At 41.2% G+C, this 16,313-nt stretch overlaps 1 protein-coding gene across 2 annotated transcripts in view; it reads left to right on the top strand.

Moving 5' to 3' along the window:
- The window catches only part of VLDLR (very low density lipoprotein receptor), a 39,043-nt gene extending 33,423 nt beyond the window's left edge, over nucleotides 1-5,620 (top strand). The window contains exons 16-19 of one of the 2 annotated variants that reach the window (XM_012454580.3): nucleotides 2,579-2,662; nucleotides 3,039-3,119; nucleotides 3,943-4,112; nucleotides 4,968-5,620. In XM_012454580.3, the coding sequence (XP_012310003.1) occupies nucleotides 2,579-2,662; nucleotides 3,039-3,119; nucleotides 3,943-4,112; nucleotides 4,968-5,003 (371 nt within the window). In that variant the 3' untranslated portion in view covers nucleotides 5,004-5,620. The remainder of the gene's footprint in view (nucleotides 1-2,578; nucleotides 2,663-3,038; nucleotides 3,120-3,942; nucleotides 4,113-4,967) is intronic. The other variant, XM_012454581.3, reaches the window with a different exon arrangement.
- The last annotated feature ends 10,693 nt before the right edge of the window (nucleotides 5,621-16,313 follow it).

Raw genomic sequence — 16,313 nt, 5'->3', positions numbered from 1 at the left:
TCCACTTGCTTGGTAAATCTTCCTCCATCCCTTTAATTTTGAGCCTATATGTGTCTTTGCATGTGAGATGGATTTCCGGAATACAGCACACCAATGGGTCTTCACTCTTTATCTAATTTGCCACTCTGTGTCTTTTAATTGGGGCATTTAGCCCATTTACATTTAAATTCACACATAACAATATTAACATTTAAGGTTAATGTTTTTATGTGTGAATTTGATCCTCTCATTTTGATGCTAGCTTGCTGTTTTGCTTGTTCATTGATGCAGTTTCTTCATACTGTCGATGGTCTTTACAATTTGGTATGTTTTTGCAGTGGCTGGTTCTGGTTGTTCCTTTCCATGTTTAGCGCTTCCTTCAGGAGTTCTTGTAAACCAGGCCTGGTGATGATGAAATCTATCAGCAGTTGCTTGTCCATAAAGGATTTTATTTCTCCATGGCTTATGAAGCTTAGTTTCACTGGATATGAAATTCTGGGTTGAAAATTCTTTTAAGGATTTTGAATATTGGCCCCCACTCTATTCTGGCTTGTAGGGTTTCTGCCAAGAGATCCGCTGTGAGTCTGATGGGCTTCCCTTTGTAGGTAACCTGACCTTTCTTTCTGGCTGCCTTTAGCATTTTTCCTTCATTTCAACCCTGGTGAATCTGACGATTATGTGTCTTGGGTTCTTCTCAAGGAGTATCTTTGTGGGTGTTCTCTGTATTTCCTGAATTTGAATGTTGGCCTGCCTTGCTGGGTTGGGGAAGTTCTCCTGGATAATATCCTGAAGAGTGTTTTCCAGCTTAGTTTCATTGTTCCTGTCACTTTCAGGTACACTGATGAAATGTAGATTTGCTGTTTTCACATAATCCCATATTTCTTGGAGACTTTTTTATTATCTTCAATCTCTGATATCCTTTCTTCTGCTTGATCGATTCAGCTATTGAAACTTGTGTATGCTTCACAAAGTTCTCATACTGTGGTTTTCAGCTCCATGAGGTCATCTCTGTTGTTCTCTATGCTGGTTTTTCTAGTTAGCCTTTTGTCTAACCTTTTTTTGAAGGGTCTTAGTTTCCTTGCATTGGGTTAGTACATGCTCCTTTAGCTCGGAGAAGTTTGCTGTTACCCACCTTCTGAAGCCTGCTTCTGTCAATTCGTCATACTCATTTTTCATCCAGTTTTGTTCCCTTGCTTGTGATCCTTTGGAGGAGAGAGTCATTCTGGTTTTTATACTTTTCAGCCTTTTTGCAGGGATTTATCTACCTTTAGATGGGGTCTCTGAGTGGATGTCCTTTCTGTTGATGTTGAAACTATTTCTTTCTGTTTGTTAGTTTTCCTTCTAACAGTCAAGCCCCTCTGCTGCAGGTCTGCTGGAGGTCCACTCCAGACCCTGCTTGCCTGAGAATCACCAGTGAGGGCTGCAGAACAGCAAAGACTGCTGCCTGTAGCTTAGTCCCAGCAGATGCCAGCCAGAGGTCTCTTGTATGAGGTGTCTGTCAGCCCCTGCTGGGAGATGTCGTCTCCCAGTCAGGATCCACTGGGGTCAGGGAGCCCCTTGAGGAGGCATTCTGTCCCTTACCAGAGCTCCAGTGCTGTGCTGGGAGATCCACTGTTCCCTTCAGAGCAGCCAGGCAGGGACGTTTAAGTGCTGAAGCTGTACCTACAACTGCCCCTTTTCCCAGGTGCTCTTTGTCAGGAAGATGGGGGCTTTAGAAGTCCCTGATGGGCTGCTGCCTTTTTTCAGAGATGCCCTGCCCAGCAAGGAGCGAGTCTGGTGATACAATCTGCCTGCAGAGGCCTTGCTGAGCTGTCATGGGTTCGGCCCAGTCACTGTGAAAACTTCCCTGTGAGTTTGTTTACACAGGCGAGGTTAAAACTGCCTACCTGAGCTTCAGCAATGGCGGATGCCCCTCCCCTTCACTGAGCCAGAACAACCCAGGTCAAGCCAACTGCTGTGCTGGCTGCAAGAATTTTGAGCCAGTGGATCTTAGCTTGCTGGTCTTCGGGGGGCGGGGTGGGACCTGCCGAGCCAGATCACTTGGCTCCCTGGTTTCAGCCCCTTTTTTCAGGAAAGTTAATGGTTCTCTCTCGCTGGCATTCCAGGTGCCACTGGAGTTAAAAAAAAAAAAAATGTGGCTAGTTTGGTGTTTTCCCAATCGGCTGCCCAGTTTTGTGCTGGAAACCCAGGGCACTGGTATTGTAGGCACCAGAGGGAATCTCCTGGTCTGCAGGTTGTGAAGACCATGGGAAAAGTTCCTAATGGCTTACCTTCATGAGGAGCAGGAGATCCTCAGCCCCTTGCACTTCCCGGGTTAGGCAGTGCCCCGCCCTACTTTGGCTCACCCTCCTTGGGCTGCACCCACTGTCTAACCAGTCCCAGTGAGATGAACCACATACCTCAGTTGGAAATGCAGAGATCACCCACCTTCCTCTTCGCTCTCACTGGGAGCTGTGCACAGGAGCTCTTCCTATTTGGCCATCTTGCCAGTAATCTTTTACCTGGTTTTAAAATAACCTATTGTATGGCTTGTCTGGACAAAACAGCCAGCCATTCTGGAACCTTGGCATTAACCAGGTTCTTGGTTTTTATAACTCAGGTACTGCAACTACCGTGACTTACAGTGAGACAAAAGATACGAACACAACAGAAATTTCACCAACTAGTGGACTAGTTCCTGGAGGTATTGAGTTCAGTACTGCAAACTGTTAATCTCAACTAACAGCTACACTCTTTTTTATCTATGACTTAAATAATTAATGCAGCCTTTAACTACTAGTTCTGCCCCAATTGGTAACCTATATTTAAACTCCAAAGACTTAAAACTTGCATATCTTATCCTGACTGACCATTAAGGTTTCTAATAGAGAACTGTCAGTGAAATGGCTATTACAGCATGTGACTCAAATACTTCTAGGCCAGAGTTGTTCCTGGTATTCACTTGTAGTAGATACTGAACATCAATATTGGATGCAAAGGTTTTGGCTCCTTACCTGATGGGTTAATTTCTAAGTCTGAATACAGCCCCTTCCAAACTGATTCCTTTTATTCCTCTGTAGGGATCAATGTGACCACAGCAGTATCAGAAGTCAGTGTTCCCCCAAAAGGGACTTCCGCTGCATGGGCCATTCTTCCTCTCTGTAAGTAGATTTCCTGTACATCTGGATTCAAGCACTTCTTAGATACAGATGAACATTTTTTGTTCATCTGCAGCTACCCCTTTCCTGGCCCTTTATGCTGTAATTGCACTTGTGACACTGAATTTCATCCACTTTCTCCCCCACATGGTACACTAAATTAAGGCTCCTATCTTCCTCTTCAGTTGTGCCCTTGACACAGTAATTGGCATGATAAATGTTCAACATTCAATGAAAGGTACTTACTGCTTTCTACTTCAGCACTGTTAGCCTGGCTTATCCCTTTTATAATAAGTCCCTTTAACTAGTGTACAGTTCTGTTCCCCTTTGAAATGCATATAATGCTTCATACAGAGGAGATGCACAAATGCTTTCTTAAAGAGTTATAGGACTTGTCGAGGGTAAATTAAAAGCAGTTAAGAATTTTCAAACCTATGGAAAAGGGCCTCTAAAACTAAGGACTTTGCTATAATAGCCACTTTGTCCAAATTACTAGATTCCAAGGTTAGCTAACACAGCAGGACCACCTGAATAGCTTTCCAGAATCTTCTGCAACTTTAATTTGGTCAGCCTAAGGTGGGACCCAGGACTCTGTACTTGCCTGAATGGATGTGACTATCCCGGCTCCAGACCATAGAACTACCTCTGGGCTGAACTGGTTCAAGCTGCTGGCCCATGTTAATTCCAACTTCTAGTTAACCTAGCTCAATAAAACATAACATTTTTACTAATATCAATTATTATGGATTCCTGAACATTATTACCTTTCTTGTATGTTCTAGTACTAGACTTGGCTCACTTAGCTACTGTCTGATTTTTTTTTCAGTGCTCTTAGTGATGGCAGCAGTAGGTGGCTACTTGATGTGGCGGAATTGGCAACACAAGAATATGAAAAGCATGAACTTTGACAATCCTGTGTACTTGAAAACCACTGAAGAGGACCTCTCCATAGACATTGGTAGACACAGTGCTTCTGTTGGACACACATACCCGGCAGTAAGTCAGCTTTGGGTCTTTATACACCATGGCTTGAAGTCAGACATTTCAGAAAGGAGACCTGGGCTACAGAGAGCCATTAGGATGATGGAGTCACCAAACACCTCATCTGCTAACTGGATATTAGACAGTGTAGCCTGTTAGAACAAAATCAATATCAGTTGATCAGCATCTAACCATCATCCAATAGCAAGTGGGTCAACTTAAGGTCACCACTATATTAAGATATTTTTGCTTATTGAAATAACATGTAAATATTAGCATGAACCAAATAGCTATTTATCTATTAAATCCATTGCCTACTGGATATCTGAAAGTAAATTAGCATATCATATATAGGGAAGTTGGCTTAAAGTCAGTGGTGTATTGAGTAAGATTCACATAGCCAAAATTACTATATGCTTTGCTTTAAATAGTATCCCATCACACTTGGCATAGCTAGCTTTTCTTCCAGCAGTAATCATCGCTTGTTCTTCAGATGCAACCCAAGTGGAGTATTTGGCCTTCACATAGGGAACAGGCTGAAGAAAACAAGTATTGACCACTCCCCTCTCAAGCTCTGGTGAAACAGGGAACAGTGGTCAATTCTTGACATGCATATAGCTTTTCACATTTTTCTCCAAGACTTACTTACAGGCAGAAATCAGTCACACTGTCCTAACTCACTACCAAGCAGGTACAGTTGAATTCAGGTTAAATGCATGGGTGATACAACTTGTTAATCTTTTGTATCTGACTTTTCGTCTGAGCACTCAGTGTTTGAATGACTGACTCAAAAGCAAGGTCCATTTTAAAGACTAGAGTTGCCATGAGTGAGTGATCACCAAGCTCATTCATACTTCTTCTTTTCCACAGATATCAGTTGTAAGCACAGATGATGATCTAGCTTGACTTCTGAGACAAGTCTTGACCTTTGAGGTCTAAACCAGTAATAACCCCGTCGGAATGGTAACAGAGCCATCAGCTGAAGTCTCTTTCTTCCTCTCGTCTGGAAGAACATCAAGATACCTTTGCGTGGATCAAGCTTGTGTACTTGACCATTTTTACATTACTTTTGTAAATATTCTTGTCCACATTCTACTTCAGCTTTGGATGTGGTTACCAAGTATCTGTAACCCTTGAATTTCTAGACAGTATTGCCACCTCTGGCCAAATATGCACTTTCCCTAGAAAGCCATATTCCAGCAATGAAACTTGTGCTATAGTGTATACCACCTGTACATACGTTGTATAGGCCATCTGTAAATATCCCAGAGAACAATCACTATTCTTAAGCACTTTGAAAATATTTCTATGTAAATTATTGTAAACTTTTTCAATGGTTGGGACAATGGCAATAGGATAAAACGGGTTACTAAGATGAAATTGCCAAAAAAAATTTGTAAACTAATTTTGTACGTATGAATGAAATCTTTGACCTCAGTGGAGGTTTGCAAAGACTGAGTGTTCAAACTACTGTACATTTTTTTTTCAAGTGCTCAAAAATTAAACCAAGCAGCTTAACCATGGTTTGTGCCTGTTCCTCTAGGATAAAATCCTAGCCTCAGTAGTATCAAGTGTTCTAACTAACTAAATATGTGAGGTATAGTTCTTGATGTTGTATAACTAAGCCTGTAACTGGGCTAGTTTCTCTTACAGCCAAGTACTAGCTGAAAAATGAAGTGCTAGTTAACATTTGCTCCCGAAATATTTCTTACTGTGTAAAAGAAGCTAGCTTAGTCTGTACCTAGAATTCCTCTTGCTTAGAGGAGTTTCTTTTCTCATTAACTTGTTTCCTAATCAAGAAACATGTACTAAGATTTCTATGAATTCGCTTCTTATAGTTAAATTAAGTCTCTGTTTTCCATGTTCTGTCATTTATATAGGTCAAGGACAAGTGCCTTCTAAGGCATGGATAAGGGCTTTCTTCTTATAAAAGTCTAGACTGTCTTACTGTGAAGATGGCCAAGGAGGATAGCAAGCAATGCCATTCTTGAACAATCTAAGGCAGGGTTCTCAGTGTGGCCCCGGGAACAGAAGCGTCTGCATCACCTGAGAATGTGTTAGAAATGCAAGTTCTCAGCCCCTCCCAGATCTACTGAATCAGAAACTCTGGGGGTAGGGCTGAAACCTGCTTTCATAAGCCCTTCAGGCGATACTGATGTAAACTAAAGCTTAAAATTACTGTTTTAATGTGACTTCGTGAAGACTATACTTGTAATAGCACTTAAATTATTATCCTGGCTGGGATAGGGCAGATTCTTACTATGGACAAATTCTGGAACTTACAGTATGAAGAGCAGATGAGGAGCTTGAATTTTCCTTTAGGTTGGCCATTACTTTCTCTGAAGTCTCAGGATGCCTGGAAGCAAGGGAAGACACAAGACTTGAAGCACTGGGTGGATGCTGTGCGTCCCAAGCGAGGTGGAGAGTAGACTGCGGAAGGTACAGCAATTCCTCTGGGATTACGTGACCGACCCACACAGTAGCAAGAGGATGAAGAGAAGATGAATCAGTGGATGACTCATATTTCACTTGCTTATGTAATATAAGGCAGTTAACATCTCGCTTGTGGCTTAAGCAAGGAAATCAATATTACTAGACGAAGGGGAAGTTGATTCTGTTGTCTTAAGGCATGCCCCCTTGTGATTTTGGTCAATTGAATGAGAAAGAAAAGATAGCCTTGGACCTTGTTTCATGGGAGGTATGGAGGTCAAGCATGTAGAAGGAAAAGGACATAGTCATGAATATAGAACTGTCTACTCTCCACCTTTTTCTTACCTTACATTTAGTCATCACACGGAACAGGATGTGGCCTGCTGACAGGGAGTAGCTGAAGTGCCTATTGGGTAAGTAGGTTAGTATTCATCATGAACTCTGAAAGCCATTTCAGAGTCTGGCTGCTGCTCTGACCCTGTTATGGTATAAAAATCACAGATTTTTTTTTTTTTAACTGGAGTAATACCAAATTCCCTTTTAGAAGCTTAAAGTTTGATACTAGTGCTTTCCCCATTATAAGGATTATACAGTATTAATTAATCATAAGGCCCAAAGTTTGTTTTGGCAAATAAAGCATTATTCTTCATCATCATCATCATCATCATCTTTTGAATTCCTGTCCCTGGTATGATCTTTCAGTTTCTGGGTACAAATTTCCAACCCTCAAAGAGTCTAAAACATCTCATTTTTTTACCTGGTCCTCCCCAGTAAGAAGCCAAGGTACAACTCATTGTACCTAACTTAAGAGGTATAAAGTCATTTAAAGAAACAAAGTAACTAGGTATTCCTATTGAGATAAGAATATTTATATTGCAAGGCCTAGCACAGTGGCCACACCTATAATCTCAGCACTTTCAGAGGCCAAGGCAGGAGTTTGAGACCAGTCTGGGAAACATGATGAGACCCTGTTTCTACTAAAAAAATTATAAAAGTAAAAAATTAATATAGTTATATGACTAAACTGCTAGTCAATACAGCTTGTAATAATAGTGCATGAATGACGAGAGCCCTAGACTTTATCACCCAAACAAGAACTTTAATTCTATGTGAAATGTGTTGGGCTAAGTTTGCTGTGTCTCGAGAGTTTAATGTAGAAGATAATTAGAAGTAAAATATGAAGGTTTTCACACACTAAAGGAGAATATTTGGAGTTAGATGAGCCTATCATACAAAGTGACTGAAAGTGGACCCTCCAGAAATTTTAGGAATTGCCGCAAGGATTGACAGATGAATAAACAGATTTGTGGCCTCCGGTAAAGAAATCCAACCAAGTTCCACTGTCCAAATTTTTAAATGCCCTTTGCAAAGTACCTGTTCGGCAAAAATAGTCCCAGTTGTTCAACCAGCTCCCTTAAAACATTCTAATAGGTGTTTTGAAGCCTTGGTATCTCTTCCTCTTTAGTTCTTGTTGAATACAAGCCCCAAAATAATAATAACTGAGGCTTCAACTTTGGCATTTGCTTCTGTTCCTTATATCTGTGGAAGTCAAATAGCTCTTTTCAAAAATGAGAAGCCAACCTTTAAATAACAAACTATAGGGTATTAAAAGACTAATTCTTCAGAACGCTGTAGAAACGGGAGACCTACTTCAAGTCTACCTTTTAACAATCTTCAGCGCAAACCTAAAGATTCTAGGGGTCACTTAACTCTTATATTATGTAACCTAATTGGAATAATTTCCTACAGTTCTTACTAGTGAAATCTTACCCTAGTAAAACAGTTTATTATTTTGAATCCAAATGAAAACTATAGTTTTGGCTTTCAATGGTGGCAAAACCTTGCAAAAAACAGATACACTTTTGCTGATTTAAGTTGTACAATGACTACAGCCTGCTAATCTTGATCCCCAAATCTGAGCCTTTCCATTTCATAATTGTTTTATCCTGAATGTAGTTGTGACATAGACATTTCTCAAAAGGATCTGATACATCAAACTCTTAACAAGTAGGAGTAGCAACTAGCAAAAAGTAGAAAGAAGCTTCCCTCATTGTGGGTAAGGAGGCAGTACCTAAAAACCACACATATATAATCCCCCGTGGTATTATTTATTCTGCAAACCCCGTAGGTGGGGAGGCGGTGGCAATAGTTGCATCAGCGCTAACCACTGCTGCTGCATGTTCTGTTGGTGGCTGCCGGCCAAGTGTGCACACTTAGCCCCGGCTGAGGTGCACTGTCTGCTGTGGTCTGTTAAGCATCTCACCAGAGGCGGAGGGCACATCGAGCGATTTCACAGATTGATGGATTCTTGTTTTATGCCCGACAGTACCTAAGCCTACAGTTTGCTTTTGTGTACTTCAGCTGTCTTGCACACTTAGCCCTAGTTGACGTCTGTTGTCTGCTGCGGTCTGTTAGGTATCTAACCAGAGTGGGAGGGCACATCGAGCAATTCCACTTTCTTAAATAAAAGATTTTTAGGCATTTTTGGTATTATACATTCTTTAAGGCCAGAAGGGGCTTGTAATGACTTCTCTTCCAAAATTGTGCTATTAAAAAACTACATGTAAATATCCTGACAAGTATGATTTTTGGTGGGGGAAACTAAAAATTGCACATCCATGCTTCAGCCATATCATGGACCTAAAGTATGAGCGTTCAGGAATACATATAAGTAGAAAACTCTTCAAAGGTACTTATTTCCAAATATGGAGGGAATGAATCTGAAAATGGAACACTGGCATTTTTCAAACTTATGTCTCTCAAATCCAGCCTGGAAGATTTGCAGCTCAAAACAGTTGCATGTGAAGGATATCAGCCATCTTTGCATATCCCATTCATATCTACCTTCATACACAAAAAGCTGAATGCATTTTACCAGTGAAGCTCTAGACATGAAATTTCGGGATCCAGAGATAAATAAGCTACTAACAAATGGATAACAGTGGTGTTCCATCTCTCCATGTCTCCTGAGTCTGTTACACATTTTTGAGCCTGGCTCATCTGAGAAACGGCAACAAAGTAGGACCATGAATGACCCAGTATTCTCCTGTAAATCTCCTTCCATCCATGAACACTGAGGCAGGAGTAAGACCAGCTGTGGGTGGGGAGTTTGTGCTCTGCAGGTTACCGCATAGCATATCAAAAATGGTTTTTTTCTTCACTGTGCTTAAGGAAAAAGTCAGATCGCTGGCAAGGTAGTTCTGTTTAGAAGCAGCAGGCAATGTAGTTAACAGCACAGACTTCTGTGTCAGCCTTGTGTGTGGAACCTTGGGAAGTTACTAATTCCCTCTGTAAAGTAGAGATGATGGGGACTGTCTCACTGTGACACGGTAAGAGTTAAGTGAGATGCACACAAAAAGCTTAGAACACTGTCTGGCATCTAATATGTTCAGGGCAGATGTCACTACTGAATATCACATCAATGCTAGGTCTCCATTTACTGTCGCACACAGGAACTGGTAAGTGACTTTACCAATGAAAGTCACAGGTACCTTTACTTACAATGTAACATGCGTTAGATGCTGACCCAAGTGTTCTCCACTACACCTGTCTAAAGAGATCTAAGTCTGAAATTTAGGGAGTGATAGCACCTTGCATAGTTAAGAAGGCTTAAAAGATTGCATGGTTTTAAACCCTAGAAACATAGCTGGGATGTTTCCACCTCTGTTCTTTTAACTACCTCCTAGGACATGCAAACAAATATTTGGGAGCCTGCATAGTCTTTAGATGCCTGCCAAAGCACTTAAAATCTCCTTTAAATTCTTACCACATGCTTACATTTGTACTAAGTAAGCGCTCCCAAGTCTTATTTGCTCTTCACAGCAACGCTAATAGATATCTCCATTTTACATATGTAAAACCTGAGGCTACAAATAATATGTGATTCCAAATTCTATGTGCTTACTGCCATCTTCTCTTAGAAGGGGATGCAGTACTATACAAAGATTGACTTGGATGTTGCATTGCATGTTTGCTGAGTCCCCTTTGCAGTGGGTGTTAGGATCCTTCAGCAGTTTCTCAGATGCCGGTTATGGCTGGCATCCAATATGGTGGCGTACTGGAAGTCTACCACTAGCACTTATATGACAGGTCAGCACAGATTAACTCAGTTATGTGTTATGCCTTCAACATGCTCAACATTCCAGAATTATTTTCTTTGGCCATCCAAGTGAAGTAGAAGTAGATTATTGGACTGCAAAGAAAAAGATAAAGATTCCCTAAAGGAATTTATGGCATGCAACTTCATTCTTATGTGTAAGATATTGGGAGAAAAGCTGTAACACAGCAAATCTTAAGTTTCAAGGCTTTCATGTAAGGAGAAACATGGCCAAAAAGACAGGAAGAACTGTGGCTTGTCACTAAATGATGCTGTAACTCCAGGATTGGATCTTGCATGTTCTGGAATCTACCCCTGAGACTTGGGTATTTCTCAGTGTACACACATGCAAGGAGGAAAATAATTTTTTGAACAAAACGACTGGCTTTGACAAAATTATCTTGCTCTTTTTAAATGTCACTTGATACTACAATGTGATTTAAAAGCATGTAATGCCTCAGGAGTCTGGCACATACAACCAAATTATCATGCTCAGGATCTTCAGAATTCTAAAGGCACATGTAAGAATGCACAGAGTCCTGATGACCTGTCAATAAACATTTTGTATTAATGAACTGTACATTTAAATAAAAGTTTATTTTTGAGATACTTGTTGTGAGCCTTTCCTTTTTCTAGAGACCTTTTATAAAAGCTTTTACTCAAGTCTTTTTTTTCCTTCAACTGAATCATGGAAGATGACCCCTTTCTAGGAAACAAGTAGGGCCACCCAGGTCTGGACTCTTCAGGCTAAAAAACTGAGAGATGTTTCCTTTCTTGCCCTACTTAGTACCGTTAGTGCCTCACCATCGGCAGCCATATCGTCCTCTCAAATTTCCCCTCTCTACCCGTCCCATGAAAAAGACAGAAGTCAAAGCTGCTGTTACTTAGTTAGGAATGTTAGCCTAGAACTTCCTTCTCATAGGTGACTGAAAACGGGCGATACCTGGTTAAAGGAGGGGAATACCCCAGGACAGCAGGACAGGAAAGGATGACAAAGAAGTAAAATCATTTTGATGCTGTCCCCTCGTCAGCTCTTAAATGTTCTGTGTTGAAATTCATTTATAAGGCTAAAACTTTTGTAAGCCTTAGATATATTCTACCTAAAACTTTCCTAAGCAATGGCCCTAATTGTTTGAATTCGATTAGCCACTAAACCTTGAAAATGACTCAGAGGATCCAAAAGAATAGAAGGTGGAAAATAAGTAAATCAAAAGAAAGAGAAACTGTCAAAAAAAAAAAAAAAAAAAAAAAATTAAAGCTCAACAGTGAGTCCTTAATAAGTGAGATGTTGGATTTTGTTTGAGATGTTGATCTTACCAGCTTTGCAGTGAGATCGATGTAAGTTTGGTGGTTTTTCCACCAATCAGCTATGGCTACAAGTAAGTTGCTTGCCAGCCAAGCTTTTGTCCTCTTCTGAAAGTCACAACACCTACTTTCCCAGAGTTCTCATAAAAGAGAGAGGCAACATGGATAAAGCACTTCATTCAAACAACAGCTGCTATTTCCCTCTATGGCACCAAAAAAAAAAAAAAAAAAAAGATTCATCTTTTTAAAAGTAAAGTTAAATCCTTATGCCCATTCAGAGATCCAATTTTGATCTGTACTCTTGTATTAAAATTCCATTTGCAAGTGTTCCTTGTTAAATCTCCCCTTGAAAGGCTAGCATTTGGTGATCTTTTTTTACTCCAAAAAATCAAGATGATTAATCATCCTACACCGATTAGCTTTGCAGAAGGCCTCGTGTGTGACCCTCTGCTGATTAAAGAACACAGGTTATTGGTTTAAGTTCACTAATTATTCAGAAATGTCCTTTTAATTAGCGGGGGTAAGAAGACAGTCTATACCTTACACCGCTCTAGAAGGCATAGCACGCTCTTTGCATTTATCAAGCTCAGCAAATATGACTGGCCTACAATCTAGGAAATGTGGAATGCTAGATTTTTTATGAACATTTAATGCCATAATGTTCGATTCAGAGGCATTTCTTGCCTACTGGTTGACTGAGGGCAAAGAGTATATTTTAAACCCTTAGTCATTGTTTATGTTTTCTTAAATTTACTCACTTACATGTGAGATTTGCTGAGGACTAGTTCTTTAAAGCTGCAGGGAAATTTGCCTTTTGGCCTGACCCCAAATAGCCCTGTGGTTTCCTAATCAGGACTTCTAAATGCTGGAGGATAATTTTAGATAACTAGATAGCAACTGGCATTCCTCCTCAGACCTCAGGGGACTTAAAGTAACAGTTTATAAAAGGTTCCAGAACAGTTTTATAATTGGCACATCCTAGATGGAACATCAGTTATGGGGAAGTGCAAACATTTCTTAAACTTTTAACAGGATCAGCCCTGTCAGAAGGTATCCCTCCTTATAGCCACACATAGACACCCCCTGCATGTGCTGTCTTTACTTCATTTGTTTGTTTAGTGCCTGTTATGTACCAGGTATTGTTTAGGGTTCTGGAGAACCAGTGAGAACATAACAGATCGGAGCCCCATCCTTCATGGTGCTCATTCTAGCTGGGAATCAGGCACTAAACAGACATTTGTATGTCAGGCAGTGATAAAAATCTATAAATGTCCACAAAACAGAGTAGGGAAATAGAGAATGGCAGAATGTGCTATTTTAGATAAAGTGGTCAAGGAAGCTCTCAAAAGGGAGGACGTAGCAGAGAAGCTGGAGGAAATGTGGGATAAGCCCACTGAGGCATAGTAAAGACATGAATCCTGAGGCAAGAGCATGCTTGATTCATCTAAGAAAAAAGCAAGGCGGACTTGGTAGCTGGAGGTGGCAGAGGCAGAATGGGAGGAGGGAAAGAAAGAAGGACCAAGTGATGTCAATTTCAAGAGCTGTGGCTGGGACTCAGAATTTTCTTTTAAGTGACAGGACCATTTTAGTGGGCTTGGGGCAATAGAGTGCCATCCAATTTTAAAAGGCTCACACTGGCTGCTTTGTTTAAAATGCATGGCAGGGAGGCAAGGGTGAAAACAGGGAGATAAATTAGGAGACTCTGGTAGTGGCCCTGGTACGTGGTCATGATGTGAGCTAAGCCAGTGAGGATGAAAGCAAGCTCTGCTCCACATTCAGTCTATCACAGGGGGTGTGTTTACAGGCTGTCTCCTCATAGTGGGGAGAATTCAGCTTGTAAATGGTTCCTTAATCCAGAAGAATCTCAACAGTTCCTATGTCACCTGTGCCCTCTGCCTGTGGGATATCTGTTTGGCTGCCCCTGTGATTGGGCAGGGATGATAGGCACAACCCCAGCACAGCTAGAAAAAAAAGGCTGTATGGAAAGCAGGAGAAAAGCCATGCTCCTCCCTAACCAAAAGAAGCCAGGATTTAGAAGAAAAGAAGAGTCTAGAGCATGAATCCCAGCCCCCAAAAAGTTCAAAGGCTTCAAACCATTCAAAGGAAATTATTCTCTACCTTCAACATAAAGGCCATCCAGGAACATATTTTGGCAGCATCAGTTTAATATGGAGTTCCATACTAGGTCTTGAGTAATGTTCTCTGGAGGAATGTTTGTATGAATGGCATCATTTTCTAAAAATATGATGGCTTTAGACGGGGTCCAGCATATCCTGTCTATCCAACTGCTTTGTATTTTCCCTGATACCTGTCTGGTCTCTAAAAATACTGGAGAAGTATCAAAACTACTTTCCCTAAGAAATTTTAGAATCCCGGTATTTCTGAGTTAAAAGGGACCCAAAGGGTCACTGAGTCTCTGATAGTTGTCTGATATAGGAGGCAACAGGCCCATTGAAGAAGCAGAAAGTGGCCGCCTAATGTCACCAGGAAGGAGACCTCACTCAGCAATGTCTTAAGTCACCCACAGAGTAACAACAACTCTCATAATAAGCTTCCAAATTCAACAGTAACTTGTGACTCTTTAAGATTAAAAACAAACAAACAAACAAACAAACAAAAAAAAACAGAAATGGATGCTGTTTGGGAAAATGAAGCTTCCTACAGCCAAAAATTTGAGGAAAGGATTCTTTTATGTTAAGAAGTAAGGTGAGTCTCTGAAATGCATCCATGCATGTCACAGAATAAAGCCAAATAGTAACAAACAGCTTATGAAACAGAAAGCAGCCTCTTCCCAGACATTAGCCCCAGTGCCTATTTCCATTCGGAAAAGGCAGTCAATCTCCTGCATGTCAGGATCCGCTAACCTCCAGGAAGGACTATGCTGAGGACAGAGACTACGTGCCATTCTCCCTCTGCAGCAGGCACTGTGTTCCCACCACTCTGGGAACTGTCTCTATTATGAGATGGATAATATTTCAATGGGCCTACTTAATAGTGCCAGTTCACCAAAAGCGGCACGCCACTTTGGATGCAACTTCCAGTCTCAGAAATCCAGCGAAATTGGGGTGGAAAAGGATTATCTAAAACCAAAACCAACTGTAGCTTCTTTTGCCTTGGTAGGAGGGCTGGGAATGCCCCTGGGAAGGAAAATTTCTATATTGCTACAAGGGAAGGAACATCTTTGGATCTGCCAAAGGAGTTCCTGAGCCGAGTTTAGGGAGTAGGCTTATAGATGGCTGCATCGGGTCAGGGATGAAGAAGTAACTGTGAAACAGCAAGGTGGAAAAGAGGGCAAAGCACATGGTGTGCCATGGAAATTTGGGACTCAAGGAGACAAACAAGAATATCCAATATGCAATTTCGAATTGCTTACATTTTTGGCACTGTAAGTCCTACTACCTCTCTGATCCTCCAGCAATGTCTGTGGCATACACTAACACACACCTTGGGGGAGTGGCTTCATAGCTAGGAGCCCAGTCTTAGACCTGGGTTGATATGGCAACAGAACAGAGAGGGAACTTTCAGAACAATTCGTTAACTGAACAAATTAAGTCATTGAAGAGCTTAGACTCAGAGAATATAAGCAACCCAGAGACTCTTAGAATTCTGGCTGGGACAATGGACTTTCTGCAGACTGTGGAATGGAAGTTCAAGCCCATATTATCTGGAGACTCAAGGGCAGAGTGACTCCAGAGGATGTCACAAGTTATTAAATGTATTAGGTGGGATCAGGTGGCTTTTCAATAATATGCACCCAGCATTTTTCTAGTCAGGATACAGAACTAAGTATAAAAATGGCTTGTAGGATCTTGGAATATCTTGAACTATGGAATCATCTTTCCAAAGCACAAATATGACCATATTACTCCCTATCTAAGAGGACTTCTTGTTGCCTACAGAACAAAAGTCAAGGTCCCTAGACTCAGGCTCAAGATCACCATGACCTGATCCTAGAGCCTGCTGCTCAGCCCCGCTATGCCCTGCAGTTCCCCAGCCCAACTCAGTAATGCCCTGCAACCCCACCCCTTTCCCCTCCTCCTTTACTGCTGCTTCCTGCATAAGGCTGTGCCTTTGCTCCTGCTCTTCCCTCTGCTTGAAGTGCCCTCCTGGTCTTTAATTTCCTGGCTCTTATTCTTCTTCCAAGGCTGAGCTCAGAGGTCTCTTCTTCCAGGAAGCTTTCCCGGTTGTCCCAGTTCGGGTCATGAGTCTCTTGTCTACTCAGCATATAATTCTACAATGACATGTATATCATGTTGAGATTATGTATATGTATATAACTTCTTGACTGAATGAAATACAAGCTTCTTTTATACAAGAATTTTGTCTTTGCAATCTTTGTGCCCTCAGTGTGTAGCACAAAGTTGGATGCTTTTTAAGTGCTCAAA

This window comes from Aotus nancymaae, unplaced genomic scaffold (assembly GCF_030222135.1).
Source record: "Aotus nancymaae isolate 86718 unplaced genomic scaffold, 86718_ANA_hifiasm-v0.15.2.pri h1tg000041l, whole genome shotgun sequence".
In the NCBI taxonomy this organism is placed as follows: Eukaryota; Metazoa; Chordata; class Mammalia; order Primates; family Aotidae; genus Aotus; species Aotus nancymaae.
Note: the sequence above shows the minus strand (reverse complement) of the source record. Positions and strands in the feature narration are given on the sequence as shown.